Source organism: Rhopalosiphum padi, chromosome 3 (assembly GCF_020882245.1).
Source record: "Rhopalosiphum padi isolate XX-2018 chromosome 3, ASM2088224v1, whole genome shotgun sequence".
Classification (NCBI taxonomy): Eukaryota; Metazoa; Arthropoda; class Insecta; order Hemiptera; family Aphididae; genus Rhopalosiphum; species Rhopalosiphum padi.
Window position 1 is genome coordinate 12633384 of NC_083599.1, and position 24890 is coordinate 12658273.

General features: G+C 25.0%; 1 protein-coding gene across 1 annotated transcript in view; it reads left to right on the plus strand.

The window, feature by feature from the left end:
• LOC132927145 (arrestin homolog) overlaps positions 1 to 24625 on the plus strand; it is a 39627-nt gene extending 15002 nt beyond the window's left edge. Inside the window, exons 6-8 of the mRNA XM_060991607.1 lie at positions 11552 to 11698; positions 17491 to 17620; positions 24365 to 24625. Coding sequence (XP_060847590.1) covers positions 11552 to 11698; positions 17491 to 17620; positions 24365 to 24397 — 310 coding nt within the window. The 3' untranslated portion in view covers positions 24398 to 24625. The remainder of the gene's footprint in view (positions 1 to 11551; positions 11699 to 17490; positions 17621 to 24364) is intronic.
• The last annotated feature ends 265 nt before the right edge of the window (positions 24626 to 24890 follow it).

The following is a 24890-nucleotide window of genomic DNA, read 5'->3' on the forward strand; positions in this document are numbered from 1 at the left end:
ATGATTATTTAGAAATAATTAGACTATTGGCGATAGAAATGTATAAGCTGTAACGGGCACGTTATGTATCATTTATAATAATAATGTTATTTATAATTCGAAAACTTAAAATACAATATTAATTAATAATTATAGTTGATTTAATTTGTAGGTAGGTACATTAGGTACAATTTACACGATAAAAAGTATTGAGTTCGAGTTCGAGTTCAACTTAAAATGATTCTAGGTTCGGTTCGGTTCAGTTCGGTTTGAATTCGAAAAAATAATTTAAAGTTCAGTTCAAATTCGTTTTGATTTAAAAAAATCAGGGTTCGACCCATCACTAATAAATATTAAATATGAAAAAAATTATTGTGAATAAACATTGTATAAAAATGAAATCATTAAATTTAATTTTTTTCAATAATGATTGATTGAATCCAACTATTACTTTAAATAAATAAACGTTTTTAATAATTATTTTTAAAATACGTCGATAAAAGATAATAAATCATAACATCATAAAATTATGCTGTTACAAAAAAATTAATATAATTTTATATTTTATTAACATTATATTAAATAATAAGATAGTATTGGTAGGTACACAAAAGATTCTCATTAGTCGTTAGTTAAATAAAAAAAAATATTTTCCTCAATCATTTTTACAAAAAACACAACCTTCATATTATTTAGACCCAAATTTACAATAACTGTATGTATTAAAACTCAATGTTTAAAATACACTCTAAATATATATTAGTGATATTATTCAATTTATTTGATTTTAGATTCTCAGTGAAACGATGAATGTATTGATTTTATCATGATGTGTTTTTTTGCAGAGGGGCGAGTACACGATAATTTGTTAATAAAGTCGTTTGATTTTCAAAAATAGGAGTTGTTTTGGATTAAGTTTGTATTTTAGTGAGGTCAGATTTAAAAATTCCAAGTAGGTAATAATTTTTATAATCGGGAAAAACAAACAACAAATTAAGGAAAAACATGAATTCTAACGCAATTCCAATTTTCAAAAATATTCTTCTTTATTTTATTTTAAATCAAAAGAAATAGCTGCAGGAACTTCAAATTTTTATTTTTTGATGTTACTCAAAAACTATAACCGTAGTTAATTATAATATTTTAATATTATAATATTTTTAGGTACATTATCGTTTTTTTATTTACGATAAAATGTTCAAATTATTTCATCTATTTTTAAATTGTCGATTGGCATAAAAAAATTGAATACAAATAAGTTCCTCTTAAGTTGTCAATTTATAATTTAAAAACTTTTGAAAATCTATAGTCACAATATTTTTTTATAAGCGTTTAAAGTTAAAATATTAACGAAATTAATAAACATCGCGAAAATTAGTAATTTAGCTAATTCATTACAAATGCTATTCGTATACCTACGATTTAAAAATTTAATATAAAGTTTTTATTAATTGTACACGCTATATATTATGTGAAAAATTCTATCAGAAAGTTTTTTTATGAGTTTTTCAAGTTAAAATATTTACGACATTTGATATTTGACTGTAAAATAATTACTGTATATTGAAAAAAAAAATGACAATAGATACTAAAAATTTTCACCAAATGTTTATATTAACATTTTTATAAAATTATAATTTTTTTAATTGTTTTTGACTTATTTATAGACATGAGAAATTTTCAATTTTTTTAGTTTTTTTTTTATTATACATTTCCATTAATAGTTAAAAATTTTAAATGTTATACATGTTGAATAGAAATTCTTGAAAATGTATTACGATATTCCTCATTAGTAGTTCATATTGGAACCATAAAATCTAAAAAATGTGTACAGACAATTATTTTTTTATAGCCATAGGTATACTTATTTAAACTATAAATAACGAATATGTTAATTATTTTGTTATAGTTTAAAAACATTATTGATTATTTGTAGGAACTTAAATTTTTATGTATTTTATATTATCATGAATTGTATTATACCTACATAATAACATTTTTGATTTTTATTAAAATATTATGTCTTTATAGTTACCTACAGTGAATTTATTTTTACTGTTTTGCGGTATTCACAGAAATATGTTATTAATATTTTAGTTGTTTAAGTTGATATAATATAGTTTAAATATATATTATAATAATTAAATAATAGGTAATAATAAAATAAATGCAATAAATGCAATATATTCGAAAAAAATCATATCAACCTACTATAATACTATGAGTAAAATAAATTACTTAATTACTTTAATACAGCTGTATCGATAAAGCATTTCATGAAATATACTTAGTGTTAGTCTTATAGACCATTTTCGCTCAAAATCGTGTTTTTTGTAGACATTGATATATCATAGAATTAAAATTTAACAAACCTATAATAGTGATCCACTCAACATCTAATGTACAGCAGAGCGATATCCACTGATCTACCTTTTTAAAATTCATTTTTATTATGTAATATGATCGTAAGGATAATAAATAAAATATCATAACTTATGATTCATAAGTAATGTATATATTCGTGTATAATATAATAATATATATAATATATTTTATTATAGCTATGTAACATACATCACAAACTCACTATATTATTTTATTCATCAAGTTTATAAGTTCAACTTTTTTCCTTTTTATTTTATATAGCCATAATTGATCGGTCTACGAAAATTCGGATATTAAAACTATAAAACCGTCTTCATTCAGAATAGTATGACGTCAAATAACGAATTGTGTAGTCACGTCAGCTTTGAAACTAAACCCTTAACTCTTGGGGCTTATAAATGCCAAAAAAGAATAGGCATATGTTAGTAATCCGAGCACACTATTGGGAGGGTTATTTGAAAAATAATATACCGGCCTTTCAATAGTCTTTATTTTATCCACACTCGTCGAGTTATAATAATTTAATAGATTTTTATTGACATTTTTGAAATACCTATGTATTCTTTTTTTTATTGTTTTTATTTGTCAACAAAGCATTTATTAATCATCTTTGGCTATATATAAAAGTATTTATACTTACTATATAGGTATATGTCAATATATTATATGCACTGTGTGTAATATTATGTTAATACAATAAAATGTTTATAGATTTAAAAAACGATTATTAATATAATAAAACACAATAAACATAAATCCTAATGCATTCTATCGAAGTAAAATAATAAAATATTAAAATACAATATGTATATAGGTATTTTTTATTAGTTAAAAAAAATAATTTCTGGTATAGTATACTTCAACATTTTATGATTTGAAAAAATGTTCACTTCATGTATATAATATTTTAAATAATTAATAGATTGTTATCAACTATATAATAATATTTTATTAATTAAAAAAAAATTAAACGTATAAATATACATAAATACATAATATTATACGATATGCGCACATTCCCCTCATATTCTCCATTTAACAATTAAATAGCAAAACAAATTTTATGAAGAAGAAAATTTTAAAATTATATCCGTAAATAACTTCAATGGGTACCTAATCAATAAAATAAAAAACAAACTTAAGACATTAAAGTATTTTATTATAACTATCGTTGGCGGTACACAAATATCTACGTCAATGTATTATAAATTATATTTTTAAAATAATATAATTAGTATCTAGATTCCAATACACTCACTTACATGCCCTAGTGAATTTTCGCCCAATCGGGGAGCCAAAATGACCGATAAATAGCACCAGTAAAGTACTAATAAAGTGTCATTCTGAAACATAATATATTGTATGCCTATTCAGTATTTTAGTATTGTGTTACCAATAAATCATATAATAACAAATAATAATTATTGTCAGTTATTTTAATGACAATTAAAATCCGACGCGTATGTATAACACACGCGTGTAGTATTGTGTGTGTAATGGCGATCAGTATGCCGTAGGAAACGATTAATAAACAGCAATAATATATTATATAGGATGGTTCTTCTAAAGACAAAAACAAATTTTATTAAAAAGTGTTTACGATTTTGGAAATACTCTTTTTGTGTGTTTAATTTAAATTCATTACAAAAGAATATTTATAAAAAAAAGTTATATGTTTTTTGGTCTTGGCTGTTATCATTTTTAGTTTTTTACATTTTTGTTTTAGAATAACGTACATTTTCTTCATATTTTGAAGTAGTATATTTTTCTGAGAAATCTGATGTATAAAAAATTAATTTCAAATGAATAATAATTAATTAGCTATAACTTATAAGTAAAGATTGGTCTTGTATAAAATATACAACAGTAAAATATGCATTTTATTTTGTTAAAATATGCAATAAAAATATTATAAAAATATAAGGTGCATTTACCAATAATTTCCAAACTAACATTAAGTAAAATAAAAGCATATCTTAATTTAAAAATAGATTGAATAAAGTTACTTTTTAAATAAGCTGAATTGTTTTGTTAAATTTTATTTTTAAAATAACTCATAGTATTTATATACATGTTTTTTCCATTAAAGAAAAAATTAATGATTGTATGAAATTTAAAAAAGAAACATAATGTAATGTGATGTATAACCTTTTTCACAACTGTTTTTTAAATATACCTAAGAATAATAAAATAAAATATGCATTTTTCAAGTTTATTTTTAAAATATAGAACAACATGCAATAATATATATTATTATACTAAAATATATATAAATAAGACAAATTTATCATAATATTTTGTATCAATAGAGCTATTTGGTGATTTGTGATTTATAATCAAATTTGTAAAATCAAACAACAGAAAAATCATATCCAGCCAAATAATCCTAGCCTTAAATTTAGACGTTTAAAAATTAAATGAGCGGTGTGGAGCGTGGCATAGGAGTACTCACAAATGACACAAACCAAAACTTTAAATATTTATCAATAATAAACAACTCGTACAAAGTTTAATTTTTATACATTTAAATTTTCAGAAAAATATCTGCTTTAGAATATGAAGTAAAAAAATGTAATCTGCTGTCATTCAAAAAAGTATAAAAATATATTTTTTAGAAAATATTGTACTTATTGTTATAAATTCAAATTATGTATAAAAATATTTCCAAAATCAAGATTTTACTTTTTGATATTATGGGTTGACTTTAAAATATCACCTTATATATTATTGGGTATTTTACTTTGGGACAGAATCTATTTTAACGATCTTTGATTATATAATAAAAATAAAACATTTTCCACTTACAAGATGCCTTGTCATATTAACAGATTATATTCAGAAACCTTGGTTTAAATTAAGATATGTACTCAACATCCAAGATTACTTTTCTATGTCAGTATTTTAATCAACTATCCCCATTTCAAAATAAAAATTCACTGATAACTTCCCAGTAGGCAAGTTCATTCCTACAATACATTCTACCATTCTACTACCTTAAATACCATTATAATTATAATTTTTAATTTCCTTAAGTTTGAAGTTAATTCATCGCGTGGATTTCCCATCACACACGCACCACGCACACATTATACATGGTTGGTCGGGTGAGGTTTAGTACTTTTAAGTAGGTATCGGTACAATGCAGTATGCACACTTTATATCAACCATGAAATCAGTAAGGGTTAGTTATAAATTATAACTTAAAAATTTATATCCTTACCAACCGGTTAAATGAACGAACTTTTTCTCAAAAATCATCGTAATTTGTAAACTTTATTCATACATCGTTGCTTTAAAAATTGCTTTTCATATTCCCCTGTTAATAAATTGCAATCCACTAGGTCCTACTGGCTAGGAGCCCGAGAATATTTTATCTAATAATAATTTTTTTTTTTATGTTTTTTAATTTTATCATTTACCTATGATCTATCATACTGTATTTTTATTTGAATATAGGTGTGTTTATATAAATATGTGTGCGTGTATATTTTCAATTTTAATCTTCTCTTATTAATAACTTATTATCGTTGTTTTTATTTTACTTTAAACTTCCTCAAAACGATCTTTATAGCTTATTAAATAAATAAATAAACTAACGAAAAATCTTCCTTGTTTTTTATTTTGACTATATAATTTTGATAGCGAGGAAGTCGATTTGACCAGGTAAACTTCACTCTCCACCAACAATCAATATGCATCTGATATATGAATATTTAGGTGCGGATTTGGAGGTGTTAGTATAATAATAACAATACAATATTGAAGAGGGTCATCTTTATGGACCATACGAAATATAAATATGTAAGAGCAAAAATTCGATGTTCGGAGCCGAACGCATATGTATCGTGCGATTTGTGCATCCGCTAACAGGACACATCTGTTGTCTAAAATAAATCATATCCTTTTATTCTATATAACTATATGACTATATATACTTAACATTTCGTCGTCAACATATTGCCAATTGAAGCACGAGCCACTGTCCGAAAAACATGTTATTATAATAATATATATTATACATACATATAGTGAATATTTATTTATAAAGATATTTTATTTATATTTATATTTATATTGTTTAAACGTACATTTCGACAACCTCCCCTTTATTTATTTATGTGACAATTTTCAGAATTTGTGTGATACCGGGAAAACGGGCTGGAGAAACATTTCACTGCCCACCCTCTAAGAAAAAATTTAAATTAAAAATGTTTTTTTTTTCATTATATCATTCCATATTTTATTTATAGTCAGTACAATTTTCAATTTTTAATTGAAAAAACAATAGTATATTAAATTGAAGAAAGAAAGCATTGGAAAATAAAATATATTAGAAACATAATATGCCATTTACGTAGGTTTTCAGGCGCCAACAGACAATTAATAGAAGTTTAATGCTAAAAATTAAAATTAAAAAAAAAAAGATAGTGGGTACCACTTTGCTGTATATTAGATATCGTGTGGATCACTGCACTGGATGTGTTACATTTAAATTCAATGATATATTATTGCATATAAAAAATGATTGTGAGTGGTGACTGTCAGCCAATATTATACAATATCATAATAATATTGTACTGCACATTAAACATTTACACAACAATAAATAATTATTATATCTTCTGTATATTATTATATTATAAAACAATAAGCTGACTGATTGATCTATCAACGCATAGCTCAAACTATTGGAAGGATCGGGCTGAGATTTTGCATACAGATAGCTATTATGACGTAGGCAACCACTAAGAAAGGATTTTTGAAAATTTAACCCCTACGAGGGTTAAAAAGAGTAAAATGGGTAAAAATTGAAAACGTTTTTCTTGTTCCAATTTTTTTTGAAATTAAGTACACATACTCTATAATACAATTAATATTATCTATAAACTTTATTTTGTGAAATTTAATCCTTAAAGAGGGTTAAAAGGGTTGAAAAATGTAAAAATAAAAAACCACCTAGCCGAAACCGCTGAAGCTATAGTATGAAATTCGGTCAGTAGTTTTGTTACATGCCGTAGACATTCACTAAGAATTAATTTTTGAAAATTTAACCTCCAAGGGTGTTAAAAAGGGTAAAAGAGATAATAATTGAAAACGTTTTTTTTTTTTAATGTTTTTTTTTTAAATTAAGTATACATACTCTAGAAAATTGTTTTTTACATGAGCAGTTTTAAGTAATTCACACGTAAACTCACCCACTAGCTTGGTGATTTTAGCTCCTACTAATATATTAGTATCTAGTATCTATAATAGTATCTATAGATCAGCGAAGGAACAAAGAAGTTTTGTAGATAATATTTTGAATAACTATTAGTAAAACATTTATTTTCAACCTTCACTGCTAAAACTTATCGCAAACGAAGCTACGGCCAATAGCCATGACTAATTGAATAGGTTATGATAATAATAAAATTGTCTTAATAACTAATTAATAAGTATAAAATATTATTTCAACAATCTTAATTGAATTTTATTTAAATAGAATAAACAATATTTGATCTCACCAGATTACATACATTTGTATACTTAAACCCGGCTATGACGGATAATTCAGCTAGTTAATTTAAAATAAAGAAATGGACAGGATGAAATACAGTGAATTAATTAAATAATTCTATAAAAATTTTACGAATTGAGAATTTAAAAAAAATCTATTGACTATTATCTACATAATACAAGTCAATTGACTTCGTACCTATGACCTAGGCGTGATTAGGTTCATGTCATAAGTAAACATTTTAGGTAATTAATCTAAAGAAATTTGATAAATGCATTGTGTTTATAATATTACATTAAATATAAGTTTATAATAGGTATTATACTTCTATGTTTCAAGTATACTATATAGCCACAAATTTGTTTTTTGAATTACAATGAAATAACTATAACATCGTTATTTTTTGGTTAAAATAAACATATAATTTCGTCTAAAATTGATTCTAAAATATCAATAAAAATAAAAAAAAACTTTACACATTTTTCAGACTATTTTATTATAGTATGAACTATTAAATGTTTTAAATAAATTCTTGAACGTATTTGTATTTGAAAATCAAATGCTTTTCACAATTTGAAAGAATTGTTCATCACCTTTTTTATGGTTGATAACCATTAATCAAATTATATTATTTTTTTTTAATAAAAATGAGTTATTAAATATTTTTTTTATTATTCTGAATTACAACTTGGTAGCAAGGGTCATTAGTTACAGTGATTTATTTACTATTTAAGATTATTAAAATATTTACATTATATTACATTAATTTTACAATTCAATTATATTTTGTCAATTAAATTAATTAATTTTAAAAATTTAAGAATTTATTTATTTTATATTTCATTAACAACTGTTTACGCCTTTGTCGTTTAATCATTATTAATAAAGTAGGTATTTCAAGATTAAAATATAACAAATTTGTAATAATTTATACTTGAAATTAATTTGCTTACCTACTTGTAAAATTAAATAACTGAAAATTTAAAAAGTTATTTAGATGCTATTTAAACACTTTCGAAATAGATGTATTTGTATCTGTAAATAAATAAAATATTAAAAGTATTTTTGAGACTGTCAACTAAAAATCGCATACATGATACATTATGTAATAATTATTATTATGCATTTATGTATTTATGTATTTGTTTTTTTTTTTTTTATCTAGCTGTAATTACAGCTGTATCTAGCTGTAAGTATTAATAGAGTCTACATAGAAATATCAAATAAGCTCAAAATTAATCTAAATTCTAAATGCTCGGAAATGTTTATCATGTATTGTTAATAATAATATATGGGGTGGTATAACGTTTTAAGTCCGTGCTAACAATATATTTTTAATTATAACAAAATTACTAAAATCATTATATTTCATTTAAATATCTATTTTTGTCAAAACTTGAACTTCAAACAGTTCAAACTATTAAAAAAATGTTAGTCGATATATTTTTGATAATTTAACTAGCGATAAATAAGAATAACAACCAAGTTAAGTTATGAGGAAACTTGTGTTAAATATGAAAGATTTTTCAACTGATCACTACATTTGTTATCACTTTATCAGTATTTATAAAAATCAATTATTTCAAAAATATTGTTATGTATATAAAACAGGATAATTGAGGTTAAAGTAAAATGTTTCAACTGTTTCAAGTTTCTATAAATAATAATTAATAAATATTGAATAACAAAAACCTTTAAGGGGAAATTTTTATCAAGTTTGAATATCCAATGTTGTCAAAATTTTAACTTCGACCATTTATAAAAAATGATTGTGATTTTTTTACATCGCTCCGCTCTGAATCTAAAATTTAATTTCGAATAAGTACATAGTGTACCTATAATTAAATTGTAAAAATATATTTTCAAAAATATAACACTTTTTGTGATAATGATAGAGTTTATTATTAAAAAAAATCACGCTGTATAACTTTGGCATTCATCTGGATCTAGTAGCTATTCATGCACATATTTTATTTGCGGATGGCAAAACGTTTTCGAATAGAAACCGTATATGATTCTGACAATGCATGCGCGCATTGAAGCTTCTAGGCGTGTGCTGCAAGTTGACATTAATGGTGATGGTAGGTGGGTTGGGTGGACGGCATAAACTCTTCCGGCGATAATGTTATATTGTGTTCACAGAAGCTATAATAAATAAAAAAACACATATTTTCAGACACACAAGCACGCGGTGTAACATTATAAAAATAAAAATATGGTAGTAGATACCTATAAGTATATAATATTTATTAGAAAATAAACTGCTGTAGGTATGGTATATATTATATTTATAAATATTGGATTGTTTGTTATTGTTTTTGCAAGTGTGTGACACTGAAAAAAATAGCGTAAAAATAATTATTTTAAAATACGCCAGATGCGTCCATAATAACATGTATCTTTTTTTCTATATGACTACCATTAGGTACATAAGTTAATAGTATTGTTATTAATCTATTGGTAGTCTTAAAATGAATATATAATAAGGTATATATATGATTGACTTGGCACTTAAACTTTAAATACTGTTTTACTAACATATTGATTATATTATGATATAATAAGTAAAGTATATGAGTTTATACGAGTGAACTGCAGCATAAAATATTATAATTATCTTTGAAAAACAGCAACTGATTAAACTTTAAAATTCATAAAAATGATTTATATTTCGATTGACTGTATACTGCAGTCAGGCTCGCAACAAATCAATCAAATCATGTGATGTAATGACCTTTTGAGTGACAAGGGCATATAGCATAACAATACATTTATGTGAGAGTATAATGAGGTACATAGGCAAAAAAAGTAAAATATGAATGTATGCAGCGTCGGGTTACTTTACAGGCAAAATAATCTGGTGATTGGAATTGCAAATTTGGTGCACTTAAAAAATAAAATATATTTATAATATAATATTATATTATAATTTGAAACGGTGGCAAATAGCTTAATCTGCCACTGAATGTATGATTCAACTGACTTTTGAAATCTCGACATCCAATAGATTTTCATTGCATATACAGTCGAAATATTTAATGAAGAGCTTATAAACATTATATCATGAATTTACCATCATAAATTCTCTGAACCAATTAATGAATCAATGTAACGAATAATCCTCGTATCGTGTACATGATATTCAAATTATCGTTGTTGATTTAATAACATTCTAATTTACTCAAATTGTATAATCAAATCATTTGTGGTTATACTATTCAAAGTGTCGAAAATTAACTGAATTCTACAGAATATAGATATTATGCACAGTATTAATCATACACGGTACATATATCGTATTAATATTATATAATTTCTATTTATGGTTGTAATTTTTAAAACTTCTTAGAGTATTAATTAAATTGTATAATATATTTAAGATGTCTTAATCAAAATATTGTTATAAACAAAACTTTCGAAAATATTATTATACATTTTGTCAGTACAATATGATTAATATTTAATATATAAAATTATGTAACTTAAGTATAGGTAATGTAATAATATAATAATACTAGGTTTATTATAAAGTAATAAATAATTAAAATAATTACGCTTGAGTATGCCGGATGTAGAAAATTGGAGGGAAAATTATTTAGAATAGAAAAATATGGAGTTATAAATTTAAAAAAAAAAACGATTGTATTTTTATATTTGTATATTATATTTATGTTTGCGCGCTATTTTCAGGGAAGGATGTCCAATATTACCGGGTTCGTCTATGCAAAAGACTATAGCCATGATACCAACACTAGAAAACGTCAAGGGGAGGTACGGTGTTGCACTGGAGGATCAAATCAATGAGAAACAAGAACATTCATTGGCCTCGTCCGTCTTGTAAGTAAACAATATTATATATCTATTTTAGCGCACGTTATGTTCATCGAAAATGTGTACGTTTCATAATAGATGCAATCCCAGCAGGTATTGTCTACGCTCGTATATAATAAAATATGAAATGCGAAATCAAAACGATAAATGATTATGACCATCATGTTTATATTGTATAATATCATATTATGCCTATAAATTATTATTGTTTACTTTTTATATACACACGTCGTTACTGCCTGTCCCATATACAATGTATATTGTACATATTATAATACCATTTACCTACATACTTATCGATGTTGACCGATGAACTGCCTTGTTATTTTACTGACACAATACCGAAAGCGATGTAAATTAATATTCATCCTTTAATTTCCCAAGACAAATAAAGCCACGCGGGAATAGGTAGTTTGAATGGCTTCGTATAATATGCGTATATTAACGGCTGCTACTCGCATCCAGACGATTCGGTTATAATTATACACATGTATAGAGTAGATATAATAATATACGTACCAACACAATATTATTAGTGCATACAGCTAGTACAAATACATAGTATGCAAAAACACATTCGTTTTAGTTCTCAGACTCTCAGAAGAAGAATTAGGAATAATATAAACATTCAAAAGTCTGCGCTCGGCCTTTGCTAGAGCCTTAGACAATAGCGTAATAATTGAATACACATTTTATTTTGGTGGAGGAAAATAGGAATATTTATTTTAAAATTGTTTTATTTAAATTTACATCATAAAAAGCATTATGAAATAAATCCCGTTTAAAATACAATAATATGTTACATCAAGTTCAAATATTTTTTATATTTTAATAATATTATAACTTTTAAAAGGTGTATAAAAAACTCTCGGAAAATTGAGATAGAATGGTCCTGTTTCCCCTTACATCTCATATATTATCATAATTTATTATATACCTATTATACAAAATTTTGTTGTTATTAACTTATGAGTGCGAATGCCACATTGCCATGATGTTATACCTAATTAGATGTCTAGGGCGTATAGAACATTGCGAGACTGGTGAATAGATTTGAGGTATAAATGGCTTAAAATGAATGTAAATATTTTGAAAATTTTACTGTGTAAAAGGTAATAATGAAATGTCTCAAGTTTCGATAATTTATATTTTTTTAAATTTTAATTTATAGTAAAATAACAAAAATGTTTGACGAGAAATCGTTATTTTAGATACTATGTTTGAATATAAAATGTTGAACTTTTTTAACTATTAAAATACTTGAAAAAACTAAAAAAAAACATGAATTTTAAACTATAATTATTATTTATAAATGTTCGTGATTTTTACGAATTTTGTCAAATTCTGAACATAAAACGCTTATAAAAAAAATTGTGGCATTATATTTTCGATATTTTTTAAATGTAATAACAACATATTATTATAAGAAAGCTTGATTATACATGCTTAAACTTTTTGACATAAAAATATACCTAAATAAGCCTTAAAAAAATTGTATAATGTTTGGCGAAGATTTCAATACTTATCCTTACAGAACTTTTATAAATTAATGAATCATAGCAAAAAATCAAAACAAAATCGATGAATCAATGTGTTTGACTGTTGTTGCAAAAATATTTCTGTTCTTGTTATTTATTTTTTTTTATATATTCTAAAAAGTATCTACTTCATATTTTATACTTTAGACGTTCCCAAAAATTCCAACTAGATAAAATTTTCTATTAGAAACCATTTCAAAGTTTAAGACTAAATTATTTTTTCTGTTTAAAAACGTTATAAGTATAACCAACACACAAACAATTTAATTTAAAAAACAACCATTATTGTAAAACCAAATAAATAAAACAATAAATACATTCATTGCTCCACTCAAAACCTATAATGACAAAATTAATCACCATATTGCTTAAATTATGCTTATAAGTAGTTAGGTATATAATAGCTAATTTTGTGATTAATAAATTTTGTATATTTATTATATTTATGAAAGTCCTAAATATCTATTAATAATGTTTCATATCTACTGTTGTTATACGATTGTAAATTGTAATACGTCGCAATTGTCAAGGTTGAAATCTGCAGATTACTGTTCAAAAATATATTTTAAAGTTGTTTTTGATTTCGAGTGAAATGATAAATGTATTGGATTTACAACAATGTGTAGTTTTCTTTTCTTTTATTTAAGTTGTATATATGAGAAGTGACCTGTACTTTTTTTTTAGTAAAGGTTTTCTAAAAGTTTTATCAAACTACTTTTTAAATTGAAACTGTCATCTATAGTACCTATAGTTACTTTAGAAAGGTCATTTTTGAACTTTTACAACATTTTTCTAAGTACTACAGTACAAGTCTACAAAAAACTAAAGAAGAATTGCAACACAAAAAAAAATATTTATAACACACCTGTTAACATAATCAATTTTGTTTCTAAGAAAATAATAACCCAACAAAACTTAAAATATTCATTGATTTTATAATTGTAGTTTTGTTATGTATATATAAAACAATGTTTAAATAAATTTTATCATCTCTGATTAAACACAATATTTTGAAGAAAAAAAATATTAAATTTAATTGTTACTTTGAATAACTATAAGTTTAGTACAGAGTTATATACTATACAGCAGGGGTGGCCAGCGGGAAGAGACTCACTCGCGAGCCACCAAATATATTAATACATATAGAAGAGCTAAAATGTAAAAAAAAAAAAAAAGGTCATCCATAAATATAAATATACATAAATTCATATTAAAAATATTTTTTGTAAAAATATTACGATAAGATGCGAGCCGCGGTTTGGCCACCCCTGCTATACAGTATACAGAATATTTTGTTATTTTAACCAAATCAAACATCTTTACAAATTAAATTAACTGTTGTATTAGATGAGCAATAAATGTTTTTAAAACAGATAAATATAATTTTTTTAAGGTTTTGCATTTTTTTTTTTATATAAGGTTTTGTTTATTATGAATAAAACATCTAAAATATCTCAAAAATATCAAAAACAATGATTCTTTTATAAACATTTAAAATTTAAATTATAGTGAATTTTTTTTAATTTTTAGGCTACGATTTATTTTTAGATTTATTTTTAATTATGGAATTCATAGAAATTCTGTATTTACAATTTTACAAAACCTTTATTTCTCTTCTCCCAAAATTCCAACAACAATATTAAAAAATGTAGTAAATTTTTTTCTTTTATGCTCTGATTTATAATCAATAGCTTAAATCATAAGCTTCAAAAAAATAGTTTAATAAAAAAATTTCAGTAGCTGATCTTAGCAAAAAAAGTTAATCAGTATAATACTGATAATAATAAATTAAAATTATACTATTAAGGATTTTGATTATCATACTTGAGATTTGCAGAAAAAAAATGTTTTAAATATTTGTTTTATTAGTACTTAATCTAAAAAAAAAAAAAAAAATAAATAATTAGTTAAATGCCAGAATTTGTAAATAAATAAAAACTATCAAATTCTTACTTTACTTTAAAATACTTTAGATATATATATATATATCAACATCCACTGTTTTGATAAAATAATGAGCTTTTGGTATATTAAGACAAAATTTCAATACATAAATTGATTATCATATCAAAATTTAGGTACATGTTATAAATTTTATAAATTTATGTATTCAAATTCTCAACACATATAAATTACTCATTAATTAATTGTATTAGCCACATACCTATATTATAGAATATGATAATTCAAAACATATCACACAATTTACAAACCCTATTAAGTAAAATAAACTAAGCTTCACTAAAGTTTATTTTTTCAATAATTATATAATTATAATAATTCATTGGTCATATAGTTATAAGATTCGTAATAATATAAATAATAATAATACACCACATATTATTATGACATAATATTATCAATCACTTTTCAATACTCGTGCCGACATAAACGAAACAAATTTTATACTAATTATACAATATACGTAGCTAAAATATATTATATAGAATGAGTTATAAATATTAAATATAAATATGTTATAGCAAATAGGTTAGGTAATACTAACCTAGGTATTATCTGGGTTAGTTTAACTAAAATATACAGGATATTAAGTTAGCCCAAAATGTCAAACATAAATATAATCATTATCTGTGATATCTAAATAAAGAGGTATAAGTAAATGATTGGAATTTAGAGTTAAGAGTGAGGAACGTCTAAAATTTTTATTCGTAGAAAATTATTTTCCTACCGTAAATATTTTAGGCAAAAAAAATGTTTTTTTAATCATAAATAAATAATTTGTTATGGGTATATTGGTGCCTACGTCGGTTTGTGAAAATTATATTACTCATGGTTCATTAACATTCGATTTTCATTAAAAAAAAATAATGTCCTATGTACTTGCGCATTGTAGAATAAAATAAATTAGTTAATATTCTCATTTGTGCTGAATGTTACAATTACACATAACACGGTATACCTATTTATACCTTTAAAGTATTTAAAAAAAGAGTGAGCAACATGAATTGTTTGACATTTGAAGTAAACTTTTTAACATAACTGTATAAATAAATTTAAAACGGAAACAATAAAAAATATTATATTGATTGAGTGCATAAAAATAAATTATAGATAGATATAGATACAGGTGCAGTGGTATCTATTATTTCAGAAAAACAGAACATCGTTTTAAAAATAAGTAAAATCGAGGAAGTCGCTCTACTGTTTAATAGGTACGCCAACGTCAAGTGTACCTAGTTATTGAATAGTTCACTATAATCATTATATTTTTATGAATGTGTTAAATTTGAATTCATAATAAATCACATTGCTGAGGATATTTTATTTTATATTTATATGTATATTTGTATAACTTTTAAATTATTTATTTTTCCATTAATACGGTAGATTTATCTAATTTTCTCAAAACATACATATATTATATAATATTATTTGATATGCTGTTATTATAACGTACAAATCAATACGTATCATAGATTTGTGTAATTAGGTTTATCGTATAAATAGCTTAAATCTAAATATTTTTAAAATATCTATTGTTTATAATAATACTATAGTATAAATGGTAGAGAAAAGCTTCAAGTTACTACTAGAAATATTTTCTGTTTGAATCACCATTTAATTTCATTAGAATTTGAACTCGAAATTTCTTTAAAAACAATAATTGTACGCTTGTATTTTTGAGATGTTTAGGTTCTTGTAAAACGACTTATGGCCTATGGGAAACCTTGTATTACATTTTCAAGCCTTATAAATTCTTGTATTGTAAACAAAATCGATATTGTCGAAAATACTCCAACCAAAACAAATCAAATCAGACTTTGTGTGTCCTGCAACTACAACATCACGTCTTGTTACTAAAATATTTTGTATGTCGGAATACACAATACCCTTACCCACTTAAATTTTACTTAAAATAAGATGTATAACAAAATTAAAATCATTTTACCCAATGATTTTATTATATTAATCCAAAAACATGTCTAATTCATGATTTGTTGGAAGTATATAATAAATTACATAACACAAAAATATAGCACTTAGCGTAGGGGCTCAAAATTGTGTGTACCCTGCAGCTTTCGTGAAAACCGTTCAGTTCTTTCAAGTGCGCGCATTCATATACACAATATTAAATTACTCTTCGTAAGTACGCACGCCGGCTAACTATTTGTGTGTCGTAATAGATTACGTGTGCGTTACTTACTATCTATAATTTCACCATTAAAGTACCTACCTAAACTAAATATGTATGTAAATAAGAATGTACCACACTATCACGTAATGTTATAATTATTGCAGAATATCGAGTTCTGACATCAAAGACGTGTTCGGTATTATCGTATCATATTCGGTCAAGGTCAAGCTGTACTTGGGCGCATTGGGCGGTGAGTTAACAGCCGAATTGCCGTTCCTCGTCATGCACTCAAAAGTAAGTGTTTTTTTTTTTGTTAATATTTTTTATTGGTCCATTATATATTACATTTTATCGGATTTTTTTCTGTACACACGACATCAACATTATATACCGACGTAATATGTATCACTGTCGTGTAATATGGAGTTAAGATTATTTTATTCGTCTTGCGTTTTGCAGCGAACTGCCAAATCATATCACGTGTACCTTATATCTAACGTATGTTATAATATATTATATACATAATTATAATACGTCTTACCTATAAACTCTCTCGCGTACGGTCTCGAAAATTAAACAATATGTGATTGTCGACTGAAAATCAATTTTTTATTCCCCAATAATTGCTAATAGGATTTTAATTACCAATTTATTTATTGGCACAAATGCATAATAACACATTTCGGTAGGGTTGTATTATGTTTTAATCAAATATAATGTATGATAGCGCATGCGTTTAAGAGTAAGTACCTATGTGTATTTATCGCATACAATATAATGGACCCGTTATGTAACCTATACAGACGTCACTTCGTCAGTCACTATACTCACTATATACGTATACAAATAAAAATTGTAATACCGTTTATAATTATATTATATGCATACTTACGTCTTATTTAATTACATTTTTTTATTACATATTGAAAAGCAGTATCTAGGCGTATACTTAAATGGTATGGGTACATATAGGTATTCTGCACGCGAGGTTATAACCATAAAATAGCTGCCATACCATGCTGAGCGCGCTAATACAGATATCAACTTTTAATATGTATAATATGTAATACAATAATGGCTTTATTTATTTGTCATGACATCATTATAGTTCATATAATAATAATCAAAGTTACCTAACTCTAATTTCAAACAAAAAATAGTGTGAATCTTTTTTATTATTATTAATTTAAGCTTATTGACCTTTGAATAATAATTTAACAAACGAAAATAATTTATTGTACTTTTTACAAGGCAGATAAATAAAGAAGTCTTTTCGTAAGTTCTTATTGTTCCGCAGACCACCATTTTGTACATACACAGAAAATAGCGATAGACGTTCTGAATTAACGGAAAGTTGTTTTGTCTGTGTTAAGAAAGTGAATTTTTACAATCAGTATACAATAAACACAATAAGTAATTCATATAAAATAATATATAGAGACAACTTTAGTGAAGAGCATAAAATTGTTCCAACATCCAGTTTGAGTTTTTGAAAAAAATCTTTTGAAATTTGTCCGTATCGTAGTAGGTCTTTTGTTTAATGATGGTGTGTCAAGGGTGTAAAACTGAAAAATGAGCATGCGTTGAAATTATTTTTTTGTATCGTCGTTCGCCTGTTATAGTAATATGCTTGAGGGAGTGGAACATTGAAAATTATAGCGTAAATACTTGCCTTGCGAGGGACACAAAAAGACGCATCAAGTAAATGTATTCTAGTGAGAAGGGTGAGTTTAATAAAGCTTCCTATTAATTAAATAAATAACCTATAACGCATCCAAACGACATTTCCGTGTACAGCTAATATTGCACTTTTCCGTGTCTCGACGTTTTTTTAATTGTTATCATTAAAAAAATATAAAATATTTAGTTTGGATTTCAATTATCTGTTATGAAAGGGATACGAATAGTTACCGAGTGCTAATCAGATAATTTTTACATTACCATGTTACTCATGTTAGACACTTGTCACTTAATAGAAAATATATTGTAAATAAAAATCGTTAATTAATATTATAATTGAAATCATATTTTTATTCAACATATATCATAATTCTATATAATCGTAAATGCATATTGCATATAGAATATCAACATTTAAAAACTCAATTATTATATATAAATTAACATTTTCCATATGGTCTATAAAAAAAAACCGATTATCCAATAGATATAAAGTATGATTAATGTTGTCGATAATGTACGTATTATTGACTTAGTATCGTTTTAAGCTAATACTTGGTTCATAATTAATATTTTTTTTTAATTAACACTTTAATCATGAGCTTATAATTTATCATGACTATAAGTACATTTTGGTTCACTATCAGCAATATAAAAAAAATGTAAAAGTTTGTTATACCATTACTTAAACACCCGAAATAACCAATTTAAAGAAAATTGTATACAAAAACGCGTATATAGGTACTGGTATTAATGTGTCAGTCGAGTACATAATATTATAATACCAAAGTTATATTATCTATTATTCGCATTATACTGCATTAGAATATCGGATAAAACTCAATACAATTCATAATGAAAACAGTATGTATATTATATGTATATGTGTATTTATTTATAAATCTGATAATCAAATAACAATAAATACGTGGCGAGTACCTACTTGATTTTTAGCCGAGTACTCAGCTAGATTTATTATGTCCTACGGCAACATCTTACGTATTTACAAGTATAAACTTCGACAGCATGTCAGCATATCATAATATATAATATAAAATACACTTTACATCTATATGAACATTGAACGTATTACATCTGTTTTGTCGTACTTAGCCAAAAATGGGTATCTTCAATTTTAGTTATAAAAATGTTATTGGATATACTATTATATTTTAAAATATTTATATAGCGGTTTTCTATTAATTTCAGAAGCTAAAATTTTGCATTTCTACTTAATTTTTTTCTATAGCACATGTTTAAAATAGTAATTTTAAGGATATTCCCAAGAATTTTCATAAAATAAAAACATATTTACATAAAAAATCCAAATAAACAGCAAAAAAAGGTTTATGACAAGAACATTATTACCTATTGAGTTACGTGAAATTATAGCTCGTTTTTACATTAAAATTAAAATTACTAGATAAATCTTAAATAGAAGGATGTTCAGTAGTAGTAGTAGTTTATATAGTACAATATATAAATTATAATTTATAACGATAGGTATATCACTTATAACAATTTAATACATAAGAATTACAACATATAATATTATGTCGGTAACTCTTTTTATATTTGGGTATATATAGTATAAAATATAATTTCCTCATTAGTTTTATTACAGAATATTCCATGATAATTCAGAATATGATGTTTTTCCCGGCTTTATATACCTTAGCGAAATTCATTAAATATATTTTCTTACATTATATACGTTTATTAGTGGTAAAATAATAAATTTAATGAAATAATAAAATTTTAAATCCAAAATATGTACGACACTAGTATGGTTTTTTCAATGCCAAAGTTATTACTTTATGAGAATAAAAGACCGTTGATTTTAATTTAGAGAGTTCAATAATATACAAACTACAACGAAGACTAAAATATACGAGTATTTTATTTTCTATTATGTTATTATCCTTACCAATACTTTAAATCGTGAAATAATATTTCGAGTTTTCGAAATATTTGATGTTATTCAATCCGTACAATTAAATATTGATTGAAGTTACTTCATTGTTTCAAACACATTTCTCGGGCGTGGTTTCTCGCCGATACTATAGATAGGTACGGTATAACAAAATAACAGTTAAAGTGCTAATGTTCAGGCAGAGTTCCAGCGTTCAAAAAATACTACATTGTTGCTCGTCTGTTATTACGACACACAATTTGATGGTGTGCGTGCGTGGGTAAATAAATATTGTACACCATTATTTATGATGCGCTGTAGCCATTGGTAGACAATAATTGCGACATCTGAGACTTTGAGTAATAAGAATAGGCCTCTATTGACCTATCAATAATATGCTAATAAGTGATTGCAGTATACATATGTATTATGTACTCAAAATGCGACATTGCGTATCAACGCATAATAGAGCTCTGCAACGCAGTCCAACATTTTTGTAGGGAAGTGGTTAAAAAATTCCAAAATAATTTCTTATTGGAAATTCAATGAAGTGTGCTTAAAATAATGCCTGTTTATAGATATTAGATATAGGCAGTGCCTACAAAATAAAATTAGCGCCCTCTCATAATTCAGCCCCCTCTACTATGCCACTGTTATTTGGTAATTTGGCGCCCCCCGACTAAGACTCCCGGCCCCTAGATCTGGCCCTGATTATAGGTATTTAATTAAAATATTGTTGTATAAGATATAGGTTTAACAATAACCAATAGGTGTAATAAACTTTTACTTTTATTAATAGTTTATTGTGTTATTCGTTAATATACAATTCGTTTTTTAGTTATTAAAAAAACATTTATAAAATTAATCATATTATTATTTAATATAAATACGGATATCTAATTAAATTCGATAAGATGGTAAACACGATATAACCTAATATTATACAGATAAACCAGTATATCAAACGTATACAAGTGCCTATATATTTTTTATAATACAACATTATTTATCGATATGAGAATATTGTTATTACAAAATATATACCTATAATGTTGATATAATCAAATCTTACTAACGTTTATTAATATTTTATATAGACATACTAAATTAGGGAGAGAAGACTAATTGAAAAACGGGGAGGCCTTAGCCATATACCTTTTTGTCATATAATGTCACCTATCCGGTACCGATTTGGTCGGTCAGGCATGATTCCTGTATGAAAACACAATTTACTTAGCGTCCTCGGCGTTAATTTTACGTTTTACGGTCGATTTGTTTGTGCGTACGTGACATTATTATTAGATATAATACATTATATGACTACTCCCGACGACCCTAAAGTTTCTCTGGATAATGGCGCCAACCATCATCAACATATTAAGTATACATAATAATATCAATAATAATAATATACTGTTTACAATATGTATAAAAAGATTAAAAACGATAGTTTTTCTTTATCCGAAACGAATACCTACATTACTAAATCCTGATTTTTGCTACGCAGACGAAAATATTTTTTTATCAAAATTAATCAAAATTCCTCAAAATACTAATTTTTGTATTAAAAATACACAAATTTTGAATCTTTAAATGTCTAAGACTAATTTAAGCTCCTGAACATGTGGTATGGTGTTTTTTAAGGGGTGAGTGCCGGTCTTTCTTTAGTAGTTTAGTGTAATTTAGGACAGACAACATTTTGAAATATCCAACTTTAAGGAATAGTTTTTGGTATAGTAAACTGGATCTATGTGATACTATATAAAAAGTAAAAAAAATTTCCCCTTTCCAGTACTTACTTTCTTTTTTAAATATGTACAGGTATAACTAATGAACACGGAAAAATTTAAACATCACTGGTTTTGAAAAAAACTATTTTTTTTTTTTTTTATTCATAAAGGAATAACTGTAAGAATTAGCTATATTCAATTAGCATTTTCTAATATAATTTTCAAAGATATTTACAAAATATTGGAAAATAATAGTTTTAGTTAGTTTATAAATCTGATCCTAAGCCTTTATTCAAGGTGTTGAGTATTTTGCTTTATTCAAGTTCTTCTGAGTATTTGAGGCATTCTATAAAAAAGGGTTTACTGTTATTATAATTTAACTAATATTTTTTGCTACAATAAGCATATTCAAAAGTTTTTAACATAAATTAAATTTTCAACCACAAATAGTTATACATTTTTTTTTTAACAGACTATTTATAATTATTCCATGGTGATAATTAATAAACAATAGTTATTAAGCTATTATAATATTCTATATTTTATAGTTCCTAAATGCTATATTATATTATTGTGAACGTTAGTCAGAAAAAATTTAGAACTATCTCGACAAAAAAAAAATATTTTGTTTTTACTCGTTCCTTGCAGGATGCCATTACAAAATATTTGTCATTTTTTAACATAATTTAATTGGTATGTATTACACATATATTGTAGGTTATTTCGTATTTCTGTTTTCCATCCTTTAACTTATTTACCTACTCGTTTTACTTGCATTATTATTTACTTATACTACATTTAATATTAATTAATTAATCATTTAATGTGAAATAATATGACGTTTTATAGATAATAGGGCCTACAAAATAGGTACAGTTGCAGAATTATACATTATAATATTATATTATACATTATTATTAACATACACACATGTATTTACATTGTATTTATACTATATGCCATAAATTTATAAATTATAATGTTAATATGATATGCACTTATTGTTCTGACACCTTGATGCTGCAGTTGTATAATAATATGACGTGTACACCGTTTGTCTTATTCGCGTTCAACGTGTCATTACCTAACTCGTTACCGGGATATCTGCCAATAATATTATATAGCCCTGCAGACTCAGTCTGTCGGCCACACTTGCTTTTTTAACATCGTTTTCTGTTTTGTTTATTCTGCCGTTTTCTACTTATACACTTATACTCCCCTCTAAATACGTTTTATTCTCGGACGGGTTTCCGAAAAGTGTCATTGTAAAACAAAACAAAATGTCACGCAACTACTGATAGACTTTGTAATCCCGATTGCCATCAAAGTTTGCCTTGTGCCCTTGTCAGAATGTTATATAACTATGATAATACGTAATATTATACAAATTGTATACTGACGATTATATTGTTGTTAGCTAAAAGCGTTAGTCGATAATAATAATAATAATGTCAGGCCAATCTTCATAATTTTAAAAAATAAATGTATGCACTCTGTTTAATTAATTAATAATGACTAGTCAAATAGGTAATTGCGCCTAGCAAATTGTACACATTACCGCATATCGATATTACATTGCTTATATACGTTGTTAATAAGTGACAATGTCAGATTTCTACCACGATCGTTTTAAACTTAAATGATACTATCCATAATAAATGAATAATTACTAATGTTTTTCATTCGATTTTAATATTGTTTATTGTTTGTTTTTAGCCGGAAAAGAAAACATCACAAACATCGTCATGATCTAATTACCATTATGTTCACACACGATGATTATGCATAGCTGACTTATAGGTATTCTCGTAGTTGTTTGCATTTTAGGGGCGTCATTTGCAGGGTGAGTCGAAGGCGTCACACATTTGAAAAAGTTCATCGACTGATCTACTAACCCATTCCTATACATAATTCGTTGACATAATAAGACATATTGTATACATGTTCACTAAAAAAATATAAAATTATTAAACACCATCTATTGTCATATTTATTGCATTATTATATTGAATATAAAATATATTTAAATATAATATTTTTTTATCATGACACTAGAAAGTAGAAAAAATGTTTACGAGGAAAAATAATAATATGATGGGTTTTCTTTAGTTATCGCTCATCAAACTTTAATCAAATCGAAGATAGATTAGTAATTAACAGATACGACAATGATCATATTATTATAAGAGAAAGTGAAATAGGTACTTTATATTTTTGAAAATATTCCAATCAAATATGAAAA